Source organism: Crocodylus porosus, unplaced genomic scaffold, assembly GCF_001723895.1.
Source record: "Crocodylus porosus isolate Cpor-Errol unplaced genomic scaffold, CroPor_comp1, whole genome shotgun sequence".
Taxonomy (NCBI): Eukaryota; Metazoa; Chordata; order Crocodylia; family Crocodylidae; genus Crocodylus; species Crocodylus porosus.
The window spans coordinates 16356067-16380261 of NW_017728950.1; the positions used below are offsets into that span (position 1 = coordinate 16356067).

General features: G+C 42.1%; 1 protein-coding gene across 1 annotated transcript; it reads left to right on the top strand.

Annotated features, from left to right (window-relative positions):
* Window positions 1-4: 4 nt before the first annotated feature.
* Window positions 5-21123, top strand: DCAF10 (DDB1 and CUL4 associated factor 10; the record flags this gene model as incomplete). Its single annotated transcript, XM_019554713.1, has 7 exons — window positions 5-126; window positions 3853-3966; window positions 12936-13133; window positions 13607-13809; window positions 15408-15518; window positions 17152-17297; window positions 20211-21123. Coding segments are annotated over 7 exons (1263 nt in total), but the record flags the coding sequence as incomplete, so codon positions are not given.
* Between the last annotated feature and the right edge of the window lie 3072 nt (window positions 21124-24195).

The window sequence follows — 24195 nt, forward strand, 5'->3', positions numbered from 1 at the left end:
GGACCCGGCGCGGGACAACTACCGCGCCTTGACGGGGCTGTACAGCGCCATCCAGCCCGCCGACTCCGTGTCGCTCAGCACCCGCACTCACGGCGCCGTCTTCAACCTCGAGTACTCGCCCGACGGGTAAGGCCGGGCCCGGGCCGCCCCCTCCGCGAGTGTCGGGCCCGGGGCTGGGAGGAGCCGCTTGTTGCCCGACCGCTGCCCTGAGCCGGGGGGGGGGGTAGGAATGGCAGCGCTGCGTGCCCACCCAGGGAGCCTCTTATGTAACCGAGGCATAATGCTAAGGCCAGCAAGTGATCAAACCTCTGCAGGTAGAAGTAGTGCATCTACAAATCCTTAAGGCACAATCCACAAAGCCTCTTTCCAGGGTGTCCCAAATCCCCTGGTTTTTGGTGGAAATCTTCCCCACAAAATGTGGTGTGTTGGATCCTGCTCATCATCTAACTGGTTTTTGAATGATAGGGGATGTGTTGATCCCAAGCAGTAGGTAAAAGTTTAAGCTAGTTAATCAATTCCTGCACTTGATAAAGCCTAGTTGGGTTTATTGCCTCTTCTTTTTTTAATGGAAAATGTTGCTAATGGAAACTCAGTATGCATCTGTTCATTTTTTGTGAGGCCAAGCCCTGCTTACCTTGCTTATGCAGGTAATGCCACTGACTTCAGGAAGATTAGCAAAACTGACTCCAGACAGTGGTGTGGCTTATAGTGCATGTATTTAGGATGCTGCTTTCTTGCAAAATGTATGCCTGGTTGCAGACCGAAAAGTCTTGGGGCCTGCCCCACCACTCGCAAGTGAATCCCCATCCTAATGACCAGCTGGGCCATGTTCAGCAGATGCATATATTGCAGGGATTAGCTCAAAGTGTGGTGCTTGAGCTGGGACAGAGCTCAAAGTGTGATACTTGACATTTTCAATTTTATGCTGGAGGAGACCAGATTTAGTTTTAATGTCTTACCATTTGAGGCCCACTGAGAGTAGAAACAAGTTATTTGTGCACTGGGGAACTATGGCACTCTGCAGTCCAGCAATATATTTGATAGCAGGTGACCTGGCAATAGATCGGCATCATTCTGATTCTTAATCTGATTTAGCAATTAGGCTACCAGCAGCAAGTGCTCAGCAGTAGTAGTAGGGCATATCGATGGAGGATTAACCTACCATTTTTGTGACAGATCGGAGTTTGGAACCAAAGGAACATTACTTTGAATTATTTGAATTTGATGTGTTATAGACCTGTAGCCCGTTAGTTTTAGACTAGAGGTAACAGAACAATAAGATCTTCTTTAAAATATAGACAAAATTAAAAAGAGGGAGTTAGATGAGCTTAAAGAAGGATGGAAGGTCCTAGAACAACAGCACAATGTGGAACAAGCAGAATTCAGAAAAATGTATTTGAACAATCACTTTTTGCAGCATGTTTTCATTTTAGTTGACTTACACCCCCCAAAGTGGACACAACCGTATTTTGTTTCTGGACCACCAAATACAAAGTTTTAATGGCCAAGGACAAGCTGTGAGTGGTAATATAGCCTCCCAGATGCATTGAAACTTAATCAGAGTCAAGTTCCAGTTCTCCTTTGATATCGGTGGCAAAACTACCAATGAACTCAAGTGGTTATGTCACACCAGATCTGGCTCCTAATCTGCCTCATCCGCCATTCTCAGAGCAGGACAGAATGAAATTTCAATAAGTACCAAACTGAGCCCTTGGCAGTTCTCACGTTGGGACAGATGAATTCCTCTGTCATGTTTCCAGTATGTAGGTGTATAGTTGTGCCAATTTTTCAAAACAACAGGGTCAGTCTTCTGCTGAGATTGCAGGAGCTGGTGGCATAAGGGATGGAAATGAAATGTTTTATGCTGGGGTAGCTGGGCTGGTGATGTAAACACCTAGTGAAGGCGGGCAGTGCCAGTTCAGTGTTGCTTGCTATGGTGCAGCGTAGTTACAACAGCACAAAGGTCCCCAGTTTGGACAGGACACGTTCATCTCTCCTGTCATCCTGTGCTGTCTGGAAGCACAAATTGGAGGAGCTACTGGATTCCAGTTTCTGGCAGGTATTCTGCTTCCTGGGGTTGGTGGACCAGACAGCCGTCAGTCTTTGATGTGCTTCACTGCATTGTTTTAAAGCAGTTCAGAATCCTGTCATGCTAGGAAAATCCATAGCCCTCCCTTTAGAACAACTTTAAAATTCACTTATAGGATAGGCAGTGGAAGCTGGTCTTAATAGTACTAAATTGGGCTTGGTAACATTTACCTGTCTTTAAAATGTTGTTTTATAGTAATGATAGAGGATACTATTGGCTAGTGCAAAATCGTATTTCTTTAAAAGACTGTGGACTTTTGATGCTTTATATGGCTTTTTGGAATTTGGAAATTACCTTGCTGCCACTTCCTTGTTGCTATTATCTATGAACATGTCTCTGCCTTAATACGTCCTACAGTCCCTGTGTAGTTAAATGAGACAAACCAGAATGATAAGATTTGACATCCAACCTGTGATGAAGGCTAATTCAGGTAGTTAGTGTATGAATTTAGCTTTCTGGTGGAGCATTGTTTAACTACTATATTCTGAATGTCTTCTTTGTACTGACTTTAACAGGATTTGAGTCAGTCCCCAAATAAGCAGCCACCCAACCCAAATTTTAGAAAAAAGAAAGAATGGTTATAGTTTCCTAGGCCAAGAGGGACAGTCAGTTGGACTTGCTGCAGCTACTAGCTGGTTACTTAACATGCTCTGGTCCATGTTAGTTAACATGCCTAAAGGATGGTGTCATAGTTTAAATAACAAAACCTTGCATTACTGATCATCTGGTGCTTACGTACATGGTGATTATATTTTATACTTTTGGATCTTTTTAAACTACTCCAGCTAGTAAGGTGGTAACATGACACACATTCTAGGATTCAGTGCTACATGTACTACTTATTTCTATGCTAGGTACACTACTACTGTCAGTTCACCAAGCTTATTCAGCTGGCTATTAGAGGGTCTTTTAGGAATAGCATCTCTTGTCTCTTCAGGATAAGGGGGCAGACTAGATGATCCTAAGGTCCCGTCTAACCCTTGGATTCTAGTACACTATTCAAGCACAAATTGATATAGCTTTGCAAAATGCTTTAGACAAGTATTTGCATTCCACAGGCAGAGGAAGACTGTGAAATGGCCACAGAAGTCTGTTTGGGTTAGAACCCATAAACTTTGGGTTAGAACCCATATTGTTGTCTACATCCTCTTTCTCCTTCCATTTAATAGGCTGCAGTTATGAACAGAGCTGCACACATACAGTGCTCCAGTTTCCATATGTATTCCTAGATTTTAACTCTCCCCCACCCACTAGGTTAGACTACAAAGGCACTGATGGGACAAAACACCCTTAGATAACATTTTGTTCAAAACTGTCGTAACTCTACTCGGCCTGTGGATTGATTTGTGTTGTCATCAAGTTTTATGCAGTAGCATAATAATTATAAATGAGCCGTTATTGAATTAAAGGGTTTGTATGACCTGTCCAGTGGATATACCAGCTATGTATCAATTTATGCCAGCTGCCAGACTGCAAAGGAGAGCAGTTTTTTTTCAGAACAGGTGACAAAGAAATGACTTCATAGTTGAGTAGACAGCATGCCTATGTTAAACTTCTTATTTGAGACTGCACAACGGAAAGAAGGCGATGGAACAAAGCTAGCTGCGCAAAATCAGAACAGAGTTTTGGGCTTTGTGAAATGTGCACAGTTGGTAACAAAGCAGAGATGAGAATAGGTCTAATGGATGCCTGTCAAGTATTTAAAGACTTGACTTTACTTCATTAAATGAGTAATACCTTTCCTTTTCTCTTACTCTCTTCAGGTCAGTGCTGACTGTTGCTTGTGAACAGACTGAAGTTTTACTTTTTGACCCCATATCTTCAAAGCACATCAAAACTCTCTCTGAAGCTCATGAGGACTGTGTAAATAATATCAGGTCAGTCTCTTGGGGGAGGGATCTTGGGGGGAAGCCAAGTTTAAATGTAAGAAAATGCCATAATTTTTTTAATGGTAGATGTTTTTTGTGCGTTGTGGTGCTGTCATAATTTACAGTCCAGTCCTCTCTTCTCCTACACATTTTATCCAGCTAACAGAATGTGATTTAATGTGTACTGTTTACCTTGTTTTGCTGCATCCTGTTGTGGGGGGGGAGTGAGGGAGAACAGGGTAAGAAGTTGAAGAGCAGTATTGTGTGTCTGGTTGCAATATTAATCATACACACTTGTTCCTTTAAATGACTGTGGTTTGAGAGCTGCAGTGGAGGGCATGGTTTTTAAGGAATATTGGTTATTTCAGTTTGTCTAGTAACTGTGGGGTGTGTTTTGTAAGTACCAGGCACAGGAAGGAAAGGATTTGTATTTATACAAAGCCAGAACTTGGAAAGGTTTAAAAAGATGGGCATTTATTTGGAAAGCAAAGATATTTGGTGTTTTAGTTTAATCAGGGTTTAGGAAAGGGAAATCTCATAGTCAAGACCTTAAACTAAGGGTGGGCAAAATGGTGGATCCAGCCAGAGGTCAGACTCCATTTCCCAGCCTATGTCACTGCAGCCAGTTTCCATGGAGACCCCAGTAGCAGTAACAGCTCGGGGGCCAGGGTTTTCATGGAGACTGGCCCCAGCAGCACTGGCAGGGTGCATGGCTGGCTGGGGAGCTGCTCTGTGGCCAAAGAAGGGATGTTGCAGCGGTGATAGCGTGGTCCAGAGCCAGGGCAGAGCTGTGATCCTCTGTCTGGATGCCCCTACCCAGAGTGTGTGGGCAGTGGATCACAGCTCTGTCCCAGCTCTGGACCATGCTGTCACCACTGCAGGATCCCAGCCCTGGAGCAGCCTCATGTCCTGCCAGTGCTGCTGAGGCTGGTCTCCATGGAAACCATGGCCTCATTGTCACTGCTGGAGTTTCCATGGAAACCAGCTGCAGCAACATGGGCAGGGGATGCTGGGAAATGGAGTCTGCCACTGGCCAGACTTTGCCCGCCCTTACCTTAAACCAGTCTCTGACTCTGGAGTTAGAATGTGACCTTCACTGGGGACTGATTATCTACTACAGGGTTTCTTGCACCTGAGACTACCATCATGGGAGACAGAATTATGGCATATAAATGGAGTGAGAAGCTGATACAGTCTGGCAAGTCTTATGTCAAAGTGAAGATGTCCCATTGGACTTGTCAAACAGTAAAGAGTTTTGACGTTGAACTAAATTAATGTGATGGACTGCACTGTATTATAGTCTAACTCACAAAATTTACTGTCTGTTTATCAAGGAGGTGGGAACCCATGATAATCTGAGGGGCCTGAGTCATAAGTTTCTGTGGAAAACTATTAAACCTTAAATATGTAGTTATTATACTTGTGAAGGTAGTCTCCCAAATGGGAGCTGATGCAGTGTTGCCTGTCTGAGCCAGTAGACAGGATTACAGCTTCTGTTAGCTCATAGCTTCTCAAGATTGCATCGGGACAAATTGACGTGGCCAGTTTTATTGCTACTCTTCAGAATTCTGGAGAAAAATGATTGATGGGTTCACACTGTGGCTTGTTCACCACAAGAAGAGTGATGTTGAGGTCTTCCAAAAATATTTAATCAAGAGAACTTGGTGATGTGTTGCATAATGAAGATACCTTCCTGTGCTGCCTCTCCTCTCTCTTCTTAAAAGTGGGGGCTGAAGCTTTGTTTTTCAGACACTCTTTACCCAAAGTCTTGTATGAAAGATGAACAGTTAAAGGTGGGAGTGCAAAAGGAAAGACTGATTTTTCCCAAGAGGCATTAACAATGGACCTTTCTGCTGAAGTCCTGTTGTACTCTGAGTGTACATTCTGCTACCCTAACCTCCTCCTTATTCCAGGACTCCACACCTTGAATTTAGAAGTATATTCTATTTACGTTATACTCTAAAAATGATGTTTGTTTGTTTGTTTGTTTGTTTGTTTGTTTGTTTGTTTGTTTGTTTGTTTGTTTGTTTGTTTGTTTGTTTGTTTGTTTGTTTGTTTGTTTTAAAATAAGGCATCCTTGGGTTCCTTGTTTGTCAAAGGTTTTCATATCAGAAGTTCTTAGTTTATAACCAGAAGTGGCCTGATTGGTTAATACACCAATCTGCCAACATAAGTTGAATCAGGAGGCAAACCTGACGCTTTCCTTTTCATGCATCTCTGTTCTGGCTTCTACTTTTTGTATTCAACTGAAACTGTTTGTGCTAGTGTCTGACTCCTAGTGACCTAGCCAAGTCTCAGAGCCAGTTTTCCGTCCCCCTCCTTGGCCTATGAGCTGCCTTATGGGAAGTTGACCATGTTCTTCTTGAAATCTGGTTCTTCCCTGGCTGTTGTGATTTTTGCCCTTCCTGCTTCTGCTGCTGTTCTGCTTGTCATATCGAAAGATCCTCTTTGTCCCTGTCCCCTGTCCCCCCCCCTTTCTGTGAGGTGTCCCACAGGGCCCTTCCCTTCATTTCCCTGTACTTTATCAGGGTAATCTCAGTCACAAATACTAATTCAACTGCCATCTCTCTGCAGATAGCTTACAGACATACCTGTTGGTTCCAGATTTGCTACCTCCTATCCAAACACAGCTCTTAACCCAGTGATTCTCAACCAGAGTACTGAAAGGTCCTTTTAAGAGTGTAACACAGTATTTGCACTACAGGGTGTACAGATACCTACACAAGATAAACCCAGAGATTTCAAATAAGAATTTATAGTGCCAGAAACATTCTTGCATGTTATGGTCTTCCCAAGTTCTTTGCAACAGAGGAATTGCTCTATTGTTTTTCTGTGGTAAAATAATGAGCAAAATTAAGCTTTTGGAAATGGAATGCCAGTAATTCAGAGACGTTAGGGAGGGGGTGCCTTGAGTCTAAAAAGGTTAAACTACTGTCTGAAACTGTCATTTTGACATGAAAATAGAGTTGAAGTTCAGTATGCCTAAAACAGTTAATCTTTCTAGCTAAGACATTCTGCTGTTCCATTTCTTGATCACTGTGGGTATCCCCTCTATCCTGTCTGTCATTTAGGCCCATAATCTCATTTGTTATCTTTGACTTGGACTTCTCTCCAAGTACTGGTATCCAGGTTCTGTCTGAATCTTTTGGGTCCTTTTTGCAGTACACCTCAGTGACATTACTGCCTTTCATGTCTCCACCCAGGTGAAACTTGTGGCAGAGTTTCACCTCGCCTCTTACTTGCTGCAGCATCCTTTTGTCCAACTTTTGACTAGTACAGCCTTGCCCTGCCTACCCATTCAGGATGGATCTGCAAAATTCATTTTTCTAGCTCGTTGTTTCAACTGTGTCATTGTCCCCCACCCTGCTGCCCTGTGTATACTAGAACCCTACTCCATAATTGGCTAGTCTAGATGCTCTGGTAATACAAATGATCTCTCCAATGAAAAACACTCAGCAAACCAAGTATTTCCTCTAATGACATGTTTGAAATAATCTAGATGCTGAGAGCTTTGAAATACATGGGTGATTATGTTGAATATAAATGTATATTTTTCAGGTACAAAAATAACTGACTTAAACTTGGAGCTGATGGACAAGGAAGCTTATCACCCATTTCACTTGTCCATTGCTATGCCAGTTCATTAGAGATAGTTAGGTAAAAAGCTTACAGCTTATCCTTGGGTCATTCCCAGTGTAGTCAGTCATGTCAGCAGACTTGTGAAGAGGTGCAATTTTTAGATGGTCTGTAATTAAGAGAAATACAATTCAACTCTTAGGTGGTGTTTATCCCTGTCCCTTTATTTTTATAATCTTGCATCTCTGCCTTCTCTTGTTCTGGTCTGCAAAGGATAGCACCAAGTACAATTACTTTGGTCTCTAATGCTCTCTTTGTCCCATTACAGCCAGTCCTGGTGATCTTTTTGGTTTTATTTACTCGGGACTTATTATCAGATGCTTTTGCAAGCACCTTCCATGCAACACACTTGCTTACTTTCAGACAAGCAGTTGTATCTTTTTCTCTTGTTAAAGCAAAGCAAAATCCTACATTTTTATAGCAAAAATGACCCTATAGTCATTTTTTATCCTGTGTGCATTATAAAAATTTCACCCAGTGACTTTCACACTGGCCCACCAACTTCTGATTGTAGTAGAGCATGATTTTTAGAAGACATGTAGACTTGATATGAGATGCTTCAAATGGCAAAACCTCAGACTTCCCTTAATAGCTTTTTCTAGTGACTTATTACTCTCACTAACTAAAGAAAATCATCCTGTTTTCTTAGTTTGGGTTTCCTAGCCTCACCTTGTATCCCTGATTTACCAGCCTTTGTCTGCTAGAGCAAAGAGTTTTGTGCCATTTGACACCACCCCTCTATGCAGGTTCTTGCAGACCATCAAATTGTCTATTGCCACCTCAAGCTGGGATGGGTTTTGGCCGGAGACCAGAGTGTGTGAGGATAAAATGTTTTTACCTGCTAGGATAATTGCCCCTCTGCCTGCCATAATGTAACTAGTGTGACCCATAGACTTGCTCCATGCTGACTGCCTTCCTTGACTTTAAGATGTTTGGCATCTTCCTTCAGATAAGACTTGTTGCTATAACTAGGATCCATGCTTATTCCAGGAAGTGGATGGTGTGAGTGTGGAGTGATACAAGGGTGCACTACATGTGCCTTATTTGGCATATGCACTGGATGATGATGCCCAGTGAATGAGTTAGGACAGCATGTTTAACTGTGAGAAGAAGTGGGTAGATAAAGATCAGGATTTGGAAACAAACACAACTTTAAATAAATACATTTCTGCTTTAAAATCAGTTTCATTGTACTTCTATTGTAGCATATAACTAAAAAGTATGTGTGAGACAAGAATTGCTGTGGATGATACCTTTTGTTGGACCAACTGTTCAAATGGGAGGGATATTAGACAGGCTTTTGGGTACAAAGTACCCTTCCTCAGATCTGAGTTGTCTCTGTTGAATTTTAATTTCCTAATTAAAATTAGTTTTAAATTACATAAAGATTTATTTTTAAGCTTGATCCTTAAAAGATGGGTGTCTCTCCAAAAAAAAAAAAAAAAAAAGACATGTTCAAGATCCTCCCTGTCTCTGTAAGAATGAGACACCAAATGGCACCAGATGGACAAGCAAATAGCATATGCAGTATTGATAGCCATAACCACTTTCCAGCATGTAGTCAGTTCATGCTCTCCCAGGATCTGTGCCTTGCAGTTGTAACTATTTGCAGTTCAGCCTGTGGATTAAATGAGGTATGGTGTCAATTAAAAAGAAAAATGTGTGCTTGTCAGGAGCAGCTATATTATAAAACATGCACAAAAAGAGGATGGAAGTGTTGGACTAAGGCTTAAAGAAGGTGAGAGCTAGATAAAAGAAGCCTGGCATCAGAAGCTGATGCTAAGAGGTGGTTGGCATGAAAGTGGAGCCAGTATCCACATCCTGAGCAGTAGGTTAGGACTTGGATAGAGAGCTTCCTGGCTCCTACTGTGTTGTCTGCTTCCAGTCCTGTCTGCACCTCGCTTTGCTGGCCCTGTAGCCACAGTGAATGATCCCAGAGTTGTACTAACTTTCTGCTGGTTGCTGAATAAAGGAAGCGGGAGTGAAGCCAAAGGCAAAATTAACAGGAAATGAATGCTTGCTTTCAGGATTGTGGGGCATGAACATGAAAGGATCCTGGTTTTCTCTGATTTAAAAAAAAAAACCAACCCAATTTTCAGTTTAAAAAGAAAAAGTAACCTCAAATCTAGATGGATGAATGGATTTCATTTTAATCAAGGAAAGTGTGGATTTAGGGTTACTTTTTTTTTAACCAAAAATTAGTGATTTTTTTTTTCTAAATCGGAGAAAGCCAGGATCCCTAGTGATTATAGAGGAACTTGTGAAAACGCTGGACACTCTCTCCCGTTCCCCACCTTAATTTTTCTTTTAAATGTGTCTGAGGTAACTGTACTGTAACTTTAAAGACAAATAGTAAGATGAAAGTGGAACGGTGAAGTGAATATTTTACTCTATGCTGGTCACCTGTTTGCTGGACCGATTCTTCTGTTTTCAAAAAGCATCTTCTGCTTCTCTGCTAACTTTGGGCCAGATTTTGAGAAATGCCTGTGTACTGTGTAATAACCCTGGATGTCTGATGAGCTGCCTCTTGGTAGGTTCTGTGTACAAATGCACTTTTGAAACATTGACTGCTGCTAATTTTGTTTTGTCAAATTTTAAAACAATCTACTTTGCCACATTTAGTGACATAGCCAGCTCTAGTGAGGTCTGACTTGTGTTTGCCTCCTTCACTGATTCACTCAGCTATTTAAGAGAGCATGGTGTTATGCTGTACAAAACAGAGAAACTCCTAAGAAGTGTAGCCAAAAAACAAAGTCTTGGATGTAAAATGTCCTGGGTAACTTAGTAGCATGGGTGCCTTTTACAGTGAGGCAAGGTTAAATAAGTTGATTAATTACAGTAGGCTTCACAGAAAATATCAGGGTTTCTTTAAAAAGGGGATTTGAATTAGGCAAAGTGAGTATTTTTATACAGCAGTAATGGGAGGAAGAGTCAGAGGAGGAATGAAGCAGTAGCAGACAAGGTAGAAACAAAGCAAGATGAGAGCAGGACAGTGTTGTCTGGTCTGTGCTCTCTGGGAGTCTAGAAACCAGAATTCCTATTGTTTTCAGTACTTTGCCTGTTCATAGAAGTAGAGGTATCCACATGCCAAGGTGAAGGCTGAAGGTCTAAATGAAATTTGACAGCCTTGATATCAGAGGTTTCTAAACAATCAGCCATGGGAAAATCCTACCAATGATCTGAACTCTGGATAGTCATGGGGTGCTCATGCCTCATTTGTGTCTGTTACATTGCATTAAAAGATGAGAGTTGATGCATTTTAACTTCCTCGGTGCTTTTCACGTGAGCAGTTGCTTTACTGCCACAGGGATGATGTGTAATCTCCATGGGCCCTGGTTTTCGGTGATTAAAAATTGGCAAATTCTCTGATTTAAAAACCCCAAAATCCGTGATTTAAAATTAAAGGCCCCCCACACTCCAGCCCTGCTGGTGTTCCTCACTCACCCCTCCCCCCCCCACCCCCAACAGCTCCCCAGCCCTGCAGGAGGGAGGGCCCCCAGCTGCCAGGGCTATGGAGCCAGGGACCCAGGTACTCAGTCCCGTGCCCCAACAGAAGGCAGTGGCTGCTGCAGCAGGAGCACAGCCGGCTCCCCCACTGCTGCAGACTCCATGGGGGCGAGGCTGGCTACTAGCTGCAGCATGCACTCCTGAGGGTAGGGGGGACCTGTGTGCGCCTCTCCTACCCCTTCTGTGTGGGGGCAGGGCTTCTTGCCCTGCTGCCCTCCCCCAGGGCCTCTGCAGCGCAGTGTGTTACCCAGTGTGGCAGGGCACAGTAGGACTGCGCAGGAAAGCTGCTTGCCTGTGTGAGCTCTGTGATGCCCTGGCAACACTTCCCCTGCAAGTGGAGGCAGCAGCAACAGGTGCAACCCTGTGCTGCTGCCTGTGCTGCCCCCATGCACACAGGGGAAGTGTGGCCAGGGCAGCGTGGAACTTGCAGTGGCAGGCAGCTTTCCTGCTGTGCCCTGCTATGCCAGGTTGCACACGCTGTGCTGGAGAGGCCATGGGGGAGGGCAGCAGGGTGGGGACCATGAGCCTGCAGTGTGCACCCCCCACACAGATTGGGTGCGTGCAGGTTCCTCCCTGCCCTAAAGTGCATGTACTGGGAACTGCGTGCTGTTGGCTGAGCGGGCTCTGTGCCTCCTTGCGTGGCTTCCCGCACTCCTACAGGAAGCCACCCATGGAGGCACAGAGCTGGTCCAGACTGCCCCACAGTGCACAAACCAGGATCTATGCGCTATCAGCCCAAATGAGCTCCCCGCTTCTGTGTGCAACTTCCATAAGAAGCCTATAGCATGCTGCCGGGCAGGCAGGCACGCCTGCGGGGAGGGGCTGGGGAAAGCTCCATATGGAGTGCCTGCCCAGTTGTGGCACATGGACTGGGAGCAGCACACTGGCCTGAGTGGGCTCCACATCCCTGTTCAGCTTCCCTGAAGGGGCAACAGCAGCTGCTCCTGGTCCATGCACCGCCAGTGAGCACTCCACATGGGGCTTCCCCCAACTCCTCCCTGCTCCTCAGCCCCCCGCCTCACACCTATGTCCTGCACCCCACCTGCCCTGCTGGCTCTCTCCCCAGCCCTGGCAGTCGCCCACACCTGCCACCCGTGGCCCTCCCAGCCCTGCCAGTGCCCCTGGCTATGACCTGTAGCCCCCTAGCCCCCTGCAAACCCCACTTACCTTAGGATCCAGGAAGGAATGTGAGCCTAAGTCCAGCCTTGGGTCAAGAGCCTCATTTCCTCCCCTTCTCCCTTCCACTCTGGGCAGGGTTGTGGGTTTCCCACCCTTTTTGCAAGGAGCTCTTGCAGGCTGGACCCCTGCTACCTGCAGAGCTCTTTGCAAGAGTGGGACATCCACAGGTATCTCTGTTAAAAGGGAAAATCTGTTTTTTCTCCGATTAAAGGGAGGAAATCCATGGTTTTCTCTCTTTTTCCATGAGAAACAGAAAACCTGGATTCCTGGTGATCTCCAGCAAAAGATTAGTTGATTCAGGGATGTCCTCATAGCAGTTATACAAACTTTAAGTGGTTGGTGCTATAATAAAAATTGTCATTCCATGTTTTAGTTTTGTTTTGGAGATCTGGTTGCGTGCTCTCCTCAGTTTATACTTTGAAAGGAGGTTGGGAGGTAAACAAATATCCTTGCTACTCTTTGAGGCAAAAATGTAAAATGTTTTTTGGGGGATCCTATCTACTACTGTAAACTATGTTTCATTTGTAATTGTTTGTCACAAAAAATTAAAACCCACAAATACCAGTTCAGGAATAACTAAGTATGAGGTAATAGTGCCTTGGCTGTACCATGGATCTGAGTTCACTTTGATAGTTAGTTTTCTGTCCATTTTACAGGTTTCTAGATAATCGACTGTTTGCAACTTGTTCTGATGACACTACAATAGCACTTTGGGATCTGAGAAAACTAAACACAAAAGTGTGCACTTTACATGGTCACACCAGCTGGGTGAAGAACATCGAGTATGACACCAATACCAGACTACTGGTGACATCTGGGTTTGATGGAAACGTGATCATTTGGGACACCAACAGGTATACGGGTGGTGTATGTCCATTAATGCATGAACTGTGAGAGGACAGGACTCTCCTAAATGTGAATAGCAGGATGAACACACACTGTTTGGAATGAAAGCTTAGTAAGTTCTTTAATACAATCATTGTGGTCATTCATCAGCCAACAGTGACTGTCACAAATTTGAACTGCCTTAGTACAGTGAAAACTAAGGAACTAAAAGGAAACTATCCTGAGCGAGCTGAGACTCCAAAAAAATGATTCTTAAAAGCTGAAAATTGGCAGAATTAACTTGAAATGCAAGTGCAGATTTCCAGTCTGTTTGAAGTCCATCTTAAGTGATGCACAAAAATAACAAGTGAATTAGTTCCTGGGAAAGAGGGGGTGTTCATCACCCATTTTATCTGCTTATGAACCTAACTTACAGATTTGAGATGCTGACCTCAGGCTCCTATTTTTCAGTCCTAACCATCTTTCCTCCTTCACTGTCCAGGTGCACAGAAGATGGATGTCCTCACAAGAAGTTTTTTCACACCCGGTTTCTCATGCGGATGAGATTGACACCAGACTGTTCAAAAATGTTGATCTCGACCTCCTCTGGATATCTCCTGATTTTGCATGACCTTGATTTAAACAAGTCTTTAGAGGTTGGCAGCTATCCAATTTTAAGAGCCAGAAGAACTACATCAAGTTCAGGTAAATTGTCACTGATGTCTTGAATCATACATTTCTTGATAGAGGTATTATTTTAGACTATTTCCTTGACCAGTAGGAAGCAGGGAGGAGTGACTAGGAAGATTTATATGATGGGTTGTTCAAGGGCACTTTGGTTCTGTGGCTTAATACCTAACAAGACCCATGATTCTGAATTATACTAAATATTTACAGTTTTTTTAATCATAGAAAAGTAGGACTGGAAGTTCTGCTCCGTGCTAAAAGCAGGATGATTCCTGAGTAAATCATCCCATTCATGTATCTGTTCAACCTGCTCATGAAAATATCCAGAAATGGAAATCCCACAACTTCCCTTGGTGGCCTTTTCCAGTGCTTGAGAGATGGAATGAAATGCTTTCACATCAGAGCATGACAAATGGAGTCATTTTGTCTGTGTGGTAAAGACCCATTTCCTGTTACTTTAACATGCCAGTGCAGGAAACTTAAGTCCTGGCTAGAGTTTGTGTTGCTAAGAGCAGACTGATTAGCACTGTTGAGAGGCAGAGACAAGGTGTCTACCCTTACTGGTATGCAAGTGTAGCTGTACTGCTTCCTGGTGGGTTTAGTGTACACGGAGCCACACAGCCTGTGTGTGCGTGGGCAGCACTGCTTGGCACAATGAGCTTACAACCCAGACTTTGTGGCTGGGACCATATGACTTTGCAATAAAAAGTTTTGTGGCTTGTGTTTTGCAATGTTACAATAACAGAACCAAAAAGTGAAGAAAAAGAAAAAACTGTGCATGTCCTTTCTTTGTTTAGTTCCTTTATCTTGGCAGAACTGCCACAAGCTTCTTACTCAACCAGACAATGGAATTTAATGTTTGGGGCTACTCTGAAACTTGACTCTAAAAATGGCATAACAGGTTTTCCTTTTTGTTGCCATATTACTAACTTGCTGTAGTTACTAGTGAACAAAGAAACTGATTTCTAACAGCCACTCGCATGCCGTTGTCCTGAAGTCTGTAAGCCAAATTGGATTCTTGTCTTCTGATTCATCTCCATCTATTATAAAGATGCTGCAGGTCAAACCGTGTTTCAGTTGCATTTTGGAGTGGCACAAGTATGAACAGGGAAGGGTTTTACTTCCACCATCATTTTAAGTGAAGATGCATGAGAAGCAAAGTATTCAATTTGTCCCTTAGATCCGAGATTCAGTTCGTAGAGTGTTGGCAGTTGACTTGAAACCGAGCCTGTTAAACTTTTAGGCTTATTTTTTTCAGGGTATAATCAAAGATGGAAGCCAAAAGCTTTTGGGCCAGACTTTTAAAAGCATTTATGTGTCAGCACCCATTCAGTTGGCCTTGAACAGTATTAACTCTTTAAACTTTGGGTTTTGTTTTTGTTTTTTAATTAATTACTAATCCATTGTGGTCTACTTATGGCAGTTCAGTATCAGACCCCTTTGCTTGAAGGCAGTTCTTTTAAAAAAAAAAAACAAAAACAAAAAAACCCCATTGTCCTAGCAAGATGCATTTGCAGGTAAAGCATTAAAGTTATTTATTGAAGGGGTAAAATGAGTTGCATACAAAACAAAAGCTGGGCTAACCTGTTAATTTATATGGGTACTGCTGTTTTCAGATATGACATCTTCCAGTTCATCTGGTCCAAGAACTGTTGGTTCACCATGTCACCAGAATGATTCGGGTCCATTGTCTGAAAAACACATGTCCCGAACCTCACAAAGAGAAGGTATGTTAAGATTAAAATGTGTATGAGTAGGTGGGCCAAGGAATAACTAAGTGGCTTTTAAAACCTAAAAAGTAGTGTTGCTTTTTTAGTAGTTTTATGTACTTTCCTACTTACTTAAAATAAGACTAGTAAGAAAAACAGGTCTTACTAGGATTTACATCAAATCCAGTATATCATCATCTAGTGGTGTCTGGAGCTGATTTTATTTCTTTTCACATTTCAGAAGGGGAATACTCACTTCACGGTAGTATATAAACACTGCTATGCCTGGGAAATTACAATCTAATTGTATTGTGTAGCATGTTGTACCATTCAAATGTGAATGCCTACTGGTAGGGGCATTCCTCAAATGCAAAAGAGGGGTGGAAAAACCCACTGGTTGGGGGGGGACAAGGGGGTTTACTCTGACTGGATGGAAGCACTTGCAGTGAGCTTGAACTTTATGGCATTTTTAGTCAGATTTCTTTTTCGCTTAACAGAACTCTTTGCTGCTTTGAGTTTCATTCTCTGTTTGCTTCAGTGACAGAGAAGTGTTTACTGGTGCTCCATGCGGAGCCTACATAGAGTGAGTGGCCAGATCCTGTTCCTTGGGTATTAACTGACTTTTTTATAAAGTTCCATTTACAGGGAAGTTGCCTACTGAAGTAGGAAATACCATGCTCTATAGTTGGTTATAACTCAGTTTCCTTGCTGCACTGGACTTTGTGTGAATCTGTTCCTGCCAACATAATGGGAATAGTGTTGTGGATACCTGATCGTGAGGTTTCTAGCCACAATGCTATATAACTACCTAAATGAAAGGAGGCAGAATTTGCTAGTAAAGGCTTTGGTTACTGGTGGTGATGAATAAGAGGGAAAGATTCCAGCCTGAGGTTCAGCTCTCAGGGTGAGTTTGAAGAACTGGCAGTAAATATAGTTTACTCAGAAACTGAGTAAGCTCGTTATGCAGAATGCTCCTTACATAGTCAATTTTAAAGTTATGGCAGAATGGCAGTCTTTGAAACTACCTTCTGCAGTACAGTAAGAAGTATGTAGGGATATCTCTGGCTTTGTATGATTTGTGTTGTCCAAGATGGGTTTACACTAGGGGTGCACCAACAGAGTTTTTTTTGAGCTGATACTGATGGCCAGTTTTTAACGAGCCATATCAGCCGATACTGATCCAATAGATGATGTACAGGTGGGCAGCTTACAAAGCGTGAACTGAGGCTGTACCCATGCACGGGGCATTTATTGGCCACATCGGCCAAAAATGCTGATTGCTGATACCGTCAATTTTCCTTTTATCGGTGCTGATCTGATATGGGACTGATGTATCAGTGCACCTCTAGTTTATACAGATATTATGAAGGACAAACTGTCAAAGCAAACGATTCCCCAGTTCTGTTATTCCCTCATACCTATTAGCAGTTCACAACATCTGCATCTCTTTACCCGCCTGTAGAACTGGTATACATTTCTCCCTAATGGTGTTAGATTTAATTTTTGTAAAGCACTGGAAATATCTGACAATGAGGCTGGATCCAAATATTGATTAAACTGCTTTTTTTAGTTTAGAGTTTGGCCACGAGTGAAGCAATAATAATTGTAGGATAGTGATGCTGTTTGACAGAGTTGGTATATATTTTCCTAGGTGGATCTCCACGAAATAGCCTTGAGGTATTAACACCAGAAGTTCCTGGAGAAAGAGATCGTGGTAACTGCATCACATCACTGCAGCTCCATCCTAAAGGATGGGCTACTCTTCTTCGGTGCTCAAGTAACACAGATGACCATGAGGTAAAGAAAACAAGAACACTTTTTTAATAACAGATGTACTTAGGGTTAAATATAGATTCTACATAATAAATAATGCCTTATTGACAGGTAAAAATATGGTGCTTCTATTTTTGATTGATTCAGACTAAGCTAATTATTCTTGGTGATTCCCTTAAATGTGTGTGCCATACCTCTTATATTTTTACAAAGTTGATATTTTATCTCAATATTGGGGATATATGGTCTCCAGTGGAGTCTTGAGTATTTCATTCACCATCATTAAGGAAAAACTGAATGCATGTTACCTAACCATACAGAGGACTTCAGGATATGCTGCAGGCAGTCTGGGAAACTTGATATTTGAGTGTGGTAAGGGATGGTGGGGAAACAAGCTGGGCCTGATGAGGAAAGACCTCAAATCCTGAGAGCTTCAGTGGGCTTTTACTCTTCAACTGTGCTACCTAAAAGATAGACAAATCTGAACCATGGAAATACCTCGAGCCATGAAGCAGCAAACAGAACAAGAATGTATGTTAAAAATGATGGTGGTTTCTATGGCACAATGCAGTGCTGTGTAGAGAGGCCTAAACCAACTTCCCGTGAGTCTCAGAAGCAAATAAACTGCATTAGTCTCTTTCCTGTGTTCTCTTTAATAGGCTCTTTTTCTCCCTGTTGACTAGCCTGGGGAGGGAAGAGCACAGTGCTGATACATCTGTACTGGTTTTAGTTTTTATTTGCACGCTGTGGCACCAGGCTGAGTAAATATATACCAGCTTGCTTAGAGTTTAACGTGGGTATCTCTACACAGTGCTGCATTGCACCATACAGATGTGGCCCAGGAACACTTAGGCTATCTCTCTTGATGTTTTGAAGGGGAAAAATGAGTCTAACCATTTACAAATATTATCAGTACACTTCAACCAGGGGAGACGAGACTAGGTTGACCCAAGACCTTTTTTAAATGCAGTTTTTGCCTCCAGGCATTGTGTGGATGAAACATGCTTCCTGTAGCAACAGACAGTTTCCTAAAAATGCCAAGCTACTCACATGGCAGCATTGTTCAAACTAACTGTATGAGTGTTAGGGACTTTAAGAACTGCACATGTGATGCTTTTAGTTATGGGATACCACTTTGCATTCATAGCTCTTGACGATGCTAGCCGTCTGTAACCATTTTGATTACCGCTAGCAGAAAATTTGTTGGCATCCTAAATATTTGATGACAGGAGCTTCTGAATCTAATAATGCACGAAGTAAGAGGTTAGCAGGTTAGAATTTGAGCTCGCTCTCCTTATGTAAAAAATTAAGTATGCTATGCTTAAGAGCTCTGTACTGCATCAGTTATTCTGGAGTGGCCTATTCCTTTAGCATCAATGACATTCCTGCTTTAGAGCATGAAATATAGAGCCTGCAGGGCATCCGGTGGGGCTGGGAATTCAGGGGTGAGGCATGTCAGTGGATTCTAGGGTATGGAGCCCTGTTGAAAATGTGTTTTTTGGTAGTAGGCAAGCAACTGCCATGTTAACCCCCACAGATCTCTGATATCACTTTACCCCACCACTGGAGGTAGATCGGAATCTGGCCCTTGAGGAACCCTGCAGCCCGGATCCAGTGTGGTGGGGCAAACAAGTCTGACATCCTTACTTTAATGGATTAAAACAATTTAGTGTTTGCCAAAATGCACATGTTTCTGGATATGTGCATTAAATGTCTGCAGAAGTAGGACTCCTGATCTCTCTTGCTTGATAAAGAAACAAGATTAGATAGTTGCCTGCTTGTTCTAATGCTTCTGGCTCAGAAAAAGCATCTTATTCTCTTTGAACTCTGGGAAATCACTCAAGTCCCTGGGGGATTGAATCAGTTACTCTTTTCATGCTGTGTTGGTGAGTTAGATGGTGTTCTGCACAAAAGTGAAAAAAAAAAATCTCCTGGTGTGCTTTTGCCTATATTAGGTTAAAAAGTTCATACTTTCCATATCTGACTGAAATCAATGAAGTTTAGGGCAAGTGCTTTCAGTATGGGTGGAGGACGTCTCCATTACTTTGCAAAGAGCATTGATCAGTTGGTGTCTTAAGTTGCATCCTTTCATTTTTTTTATGTTTACTTGGCTCTAAAGCTAAAATAAAATCACAATGGACCAAGATGAGTTGAAACTAGAAATGTAAATGAAACAGTGTCACAAACCTACTTATTGGGAAACTGTATGCAGTGGTTGAGGCTGAGTTCTAGAGTCATTAGTTTGCAGGCTACTTCATAGATTCATTTGTGGTTTAAGGCCAGAAAGGGACCTTTAAATTATCTCGGTGCCTTTTACTAGTGACCGTCTTGGTCTTCTAAGTGAAAAGAAAATCTTTGTGAAACCTCAGTACTAGTGCAGGGTTGTGCCCAAACTTCTTGAGTCGTGTCCAGAGACTGATGGGATATTTTTAGATTGCTTTCAGGGAAACAAAAAAGGCTGCTTTTTTAATACTTACTATTTGACAGCTCCCTAGTTTACCTGTACCTGCTGCTGGCTGATTTACTTAAAATGGGTTTCATGCATACAAAGTAACATGCCTTCTACAAGCTTCTTGCCTACTAATTATTGGAAATCTAACAGACTTTTGCTGAACTTGAAAATGACTGGCCTTTGAACCATTGTAAGGTGAACTATTGTAAGATAAATTCTGTAATTTTGTACTGCAAAGTAGGTTCTGAAATGCAGATTTTGGATTACCTTTTCCTCAGTCCCACAAGGTGGAGTAGGGTACAAAACGTAACGTTGGCAGATGTTATGTGATATTAATGAAATATTTTAGATGCATTCATATTTGAAGAATGTAAGACCAGATGAGCAAAGTGTATTGGCAGTTCCTATGTCATTCACTCTCCATGTGAAGAAATATCTGGGATACTGATGTTCATATAAAACTTTTCCTGTCTCTTCCTCTGCAGTGGACCTGTGTCTATGAATTCCAGGAGGGAGCCCCAGTGCGTCCTGTCTCACCCCGTTGTTCCCTGCGACTGACTCATTGCATAGAAGAAGCTAACGTAGGCCGGGGTTATATCAAAGAACTCTGTTTCAGCCCTGATGGCCGAATGATTTCCTCCCCACATGGCTACGGGATCCGCTTGTTGGGGTTCGACACACAGTGCAGTGAACTTGTTGACTGTTTGCCCAAAGAAGCTGGTCCCTTGCAGGAAATCCGTTCTCTGTACTCACACAATGATGTGGTACTGACGACCAAGTTTTCTCCAACGCACTGTCAGATTGCCTCAGGGTGCCTTAGTGGACGTGTTTCTTTATATCAGCCAAAGTTCTAGGCACATCTTGCATCAACAGGAACTTCTCAGACATTTGTTTTTATAATTACTTCAGTTTAGTTGAAGTGTGTTCTTTTTAAAATCTTGTAAGTTTGAACAAGATCATAGTTACTATGGTCTGTGAACATACCAGTGAAATGAGTTCAGTCCAGCACTGTATACATCTGGCACTGTATACACAAGCCAGATGCCCTGCACCCTGTGTTCAGCCTTCCATGCAGTCCCCTGCTCCTGCTGATCCTGTGCCATTGATCTCCAGTCTTTCTGGTTGGTTTGCACAGTAGCGCTTGGTCTTTCTTTTCAGCATGACTTCTAGTAGGCCACCTGCAAAATGTGTAGGGTAGGGGTGGGAAGAACAGTTAACCAAGCAAACCTCCCCTCCCTCTGTTTCCACTGGTACAATCTTTCCTCATCACAAAGGAACTGGACTTCCTTGCATCCACTCATTCAGCCTTTTTTTGCTGCTGTAACTTTTCTCTGCAGTGAAGAGGTAATGAAACTGTTCTTACAGATACTAGATTAATTTTGCAACAGAAGAGAAGACTTCACTGAAACTTAAAAAAACAAAAAAAAAACAAAAACAAAAAAAACACAAAAAAATCAAAAAATCTACTTGCATTCCCAATATAATGAATTTGGTTCTTGGTGACTGGCTAGAAAAGTGTTGTTACTTTTTCTAATGCTTTGCTGTAGTTAAATTTTAGGCTTTTTTTCTTAATTTGTATACACTGTTTATTATCAGATAGAAAATTTTCAGCTTGGAGATGCAGCTGCATTTCTTCAGTGAATTCAGTAGGAAAAGAATGCCGTAACGAATAGGAAGGATAAACATCATGCCTTGTAAGCATTGCAAAATAGCCTTTAGAAAAGTCTGGCATAAAGTGGCAAGTTATGTGTACCCCAACCACCAAGCTCTCTGTGACCCATAGTACGGAAAGATTTTTATGGTAATAAAATCCTTTTTGGTATTTCGTTCTGAAAATTAAGAAATAACAACACTTTTTGCATTTCCCATTCTGTTAACTTGGTGGATTCCCAGCTAATTCCCACAAAAGTGCATAATAAAATACTCTTGTAATGTGCACAGCTCTTAGCCACCTCCTTTATCCAAAGCGTAGCCCACAGAAGGTACTGTAATTGTACTAGTAAAGCTGTCTTTAAAGTTACACTGTCAATTTGGAACAGATCAAAGTATATTGGTCCAAAAATCATTTGCTCAAATTGGACTCTTCAGTGACAAGGGGCAGTATTCATGTGAATGCTGAGTTTTACTTATTTGCAATGTAGGTACCCTCATATAGTTGCTTCAATAGCTTATCACTAGGGTATAATTCTGAATGCCACTTCTAATCTTCATCAAAAAGATGATGTCCTCCAGTTGCTCAAAAGCTTCTAGTGAGAGTGAGCAGATGTTTATATAACTTTACTCTCTGGGTGGAAAGCGAATGAGCTTAACTTCATGTATAACTGAGCGCCCATTGCCTGAAACTAGGAATGAAACACCAAGATTTGACACACTGCTTAGACTATAATTTAAATAACAATATTTCCCACAGCTGGATTGAGACTAGTGCAAGAGCTGAATGATTTTACATAAGAGGAAAACAGGAAGAAGACTGCTATAGGTAACAACGGATCTTTCAGCCTGATCTTATCAAAATTGAGCTGAAATACTACCCATTTCAACCCCTCCTCCCCCCACCTTTTTTAAATTTGTTGGTTTAAATGCACAGGATTAGGATTGATAGGAAGGACATTTCTTGTCTAATTTCAGTCTTGAGAGTACTTTAATTTGCGCCACCTGAAAAAAACCTGCAATATGTTCATGACCTAAGAATAAGATCCTAATTCGGCCAAAATATTCTTGGGAGCGCGGTAGGAAATATTGCTGGAAAAAAGCTTCAGGGTTCTCCTTTGGCCTTCAATAGTCAAAGAGAATTTTAACAAAATACACTTTCTTTAGGATGACTCCTTAAGAGAGCCTTCTGCCAAAGGCACCACATTCAGAGAAGAAAAATTAAATGGGAGGTGGCAACGCTGAGCAGGTCATAGAACTAAAGGCTGGAAATCTGACAGTGGGCTTGGATTGCTCTATGCTTTACATGAGTAACTTCCTTGACACCTCTCATTCTAGGGGTTGGATGGAACTCGTGTTATGGGACTGCTGAGACCTATTTGGAGAATTGAAAAAAAAAAATCAGGAAAACCTTGTGTTTTGTTGGCAAAATATTCAGTAATAAAAAGCCTAAACATTGGATGTTTGCTATTGGAGGGCAGGGGTGGAGTGATCTGGTTAATGACTGCTGCACTGAGGATTGATTTCAAGTAGTTGATCATGCAGCACCTGAAAAACAGTTACAGTTTTGTCTTTGTAAATTTATTTGTGTAATTCTTTGCTGTTTCTCTTACTAAATGGCTCTTCAAAACTCTCAATGCAATAAGCGCTTTGAGGAAGCCCTATGACATTTAGCTTAGCTATACTGTGCTCCGTTAGTTTAAAGTACAGGGAGCATCCCCTCTTCTCTTCAGATGATAACTGATATGAAACTACTCCTTAGGTTCAACATAGGCAGACAAGGTTCTTTGGGTGAATCTGATATCTTTTATTAGACCAACTTGGATTCAACATGAAATTTGAGCGAAACAACCATTTGGGTACTAAGAGTTCTGTTGTTCTTGTAGCTACAACCACAAGTTCATAATTGCATTGGTGGCAGATTCAAAAAATTAAGCCAACTATTGGGATGTTTTGCTGTCTGAAATTTGTTTAAAATGGAAAGGGAATAGATGTTGGAACAAACTTTCACCTGTTTAAACAGTTTTTACAGGAAGATAGGATAGAAATCAATCTGAACTGTTTCGGAAAATGCTTCCTCCCCTCTTTCCTCCTGCTGCCCCCCAACCCTCCAAAAACAACACAATGGCCAAATCCTATTAGATATAAATAGGATTGAATAACTATATATAGAATACAGAGAGATCCACTTAATTTGTATACTCTGTGCTCCTGTAAAATGTCTCATTCAAAAAGCTAATTATTGCAAATATGAATCACTCCCACATTCCTTCTGCTCTGCTGCATGCATGGTTCATAGTATTTAATAAGCAATCTGCAAATCTGAACTTCCTAAGCATTGGATTTCGTGAACTGTGTATGAGACAGCTTACACGGTTTTTCTCATCTGTTATGTTAAGGACTGGAAATGACAATACTAAATACACTGTGTATTAGCCTGACTGACTGAGAAATACAAGCTATCCCACATAGAAGTCATAGAGACATAGGGTTGGAAAGGACCTCAAGGTCATCTAGTCCAACCCCCTGCCTGAGGCAGGGTGCTTATTTGCAAAGGAACACAAGTTTATGCAATACTTTTAGTTGAGTACGGCTTTAATAAAAGAGAGGCCTAGACAAAAGTCTACAGAGATCAGTGTTTGAATTGTAAAACTATTAAATTAGGGTTCCTTTCAAGGCCACAGTGAAGAGTTTAGTGTGACAGCCTGACAAGTGGGATTAAAGTTTATGCAGACTTGTACATGCAGCTAATTTGTGGAAACAGAATGAAAAGTTGTTGGCCAAAGCATGTGGATTTACACCACCTCCTTCCCTCCCACG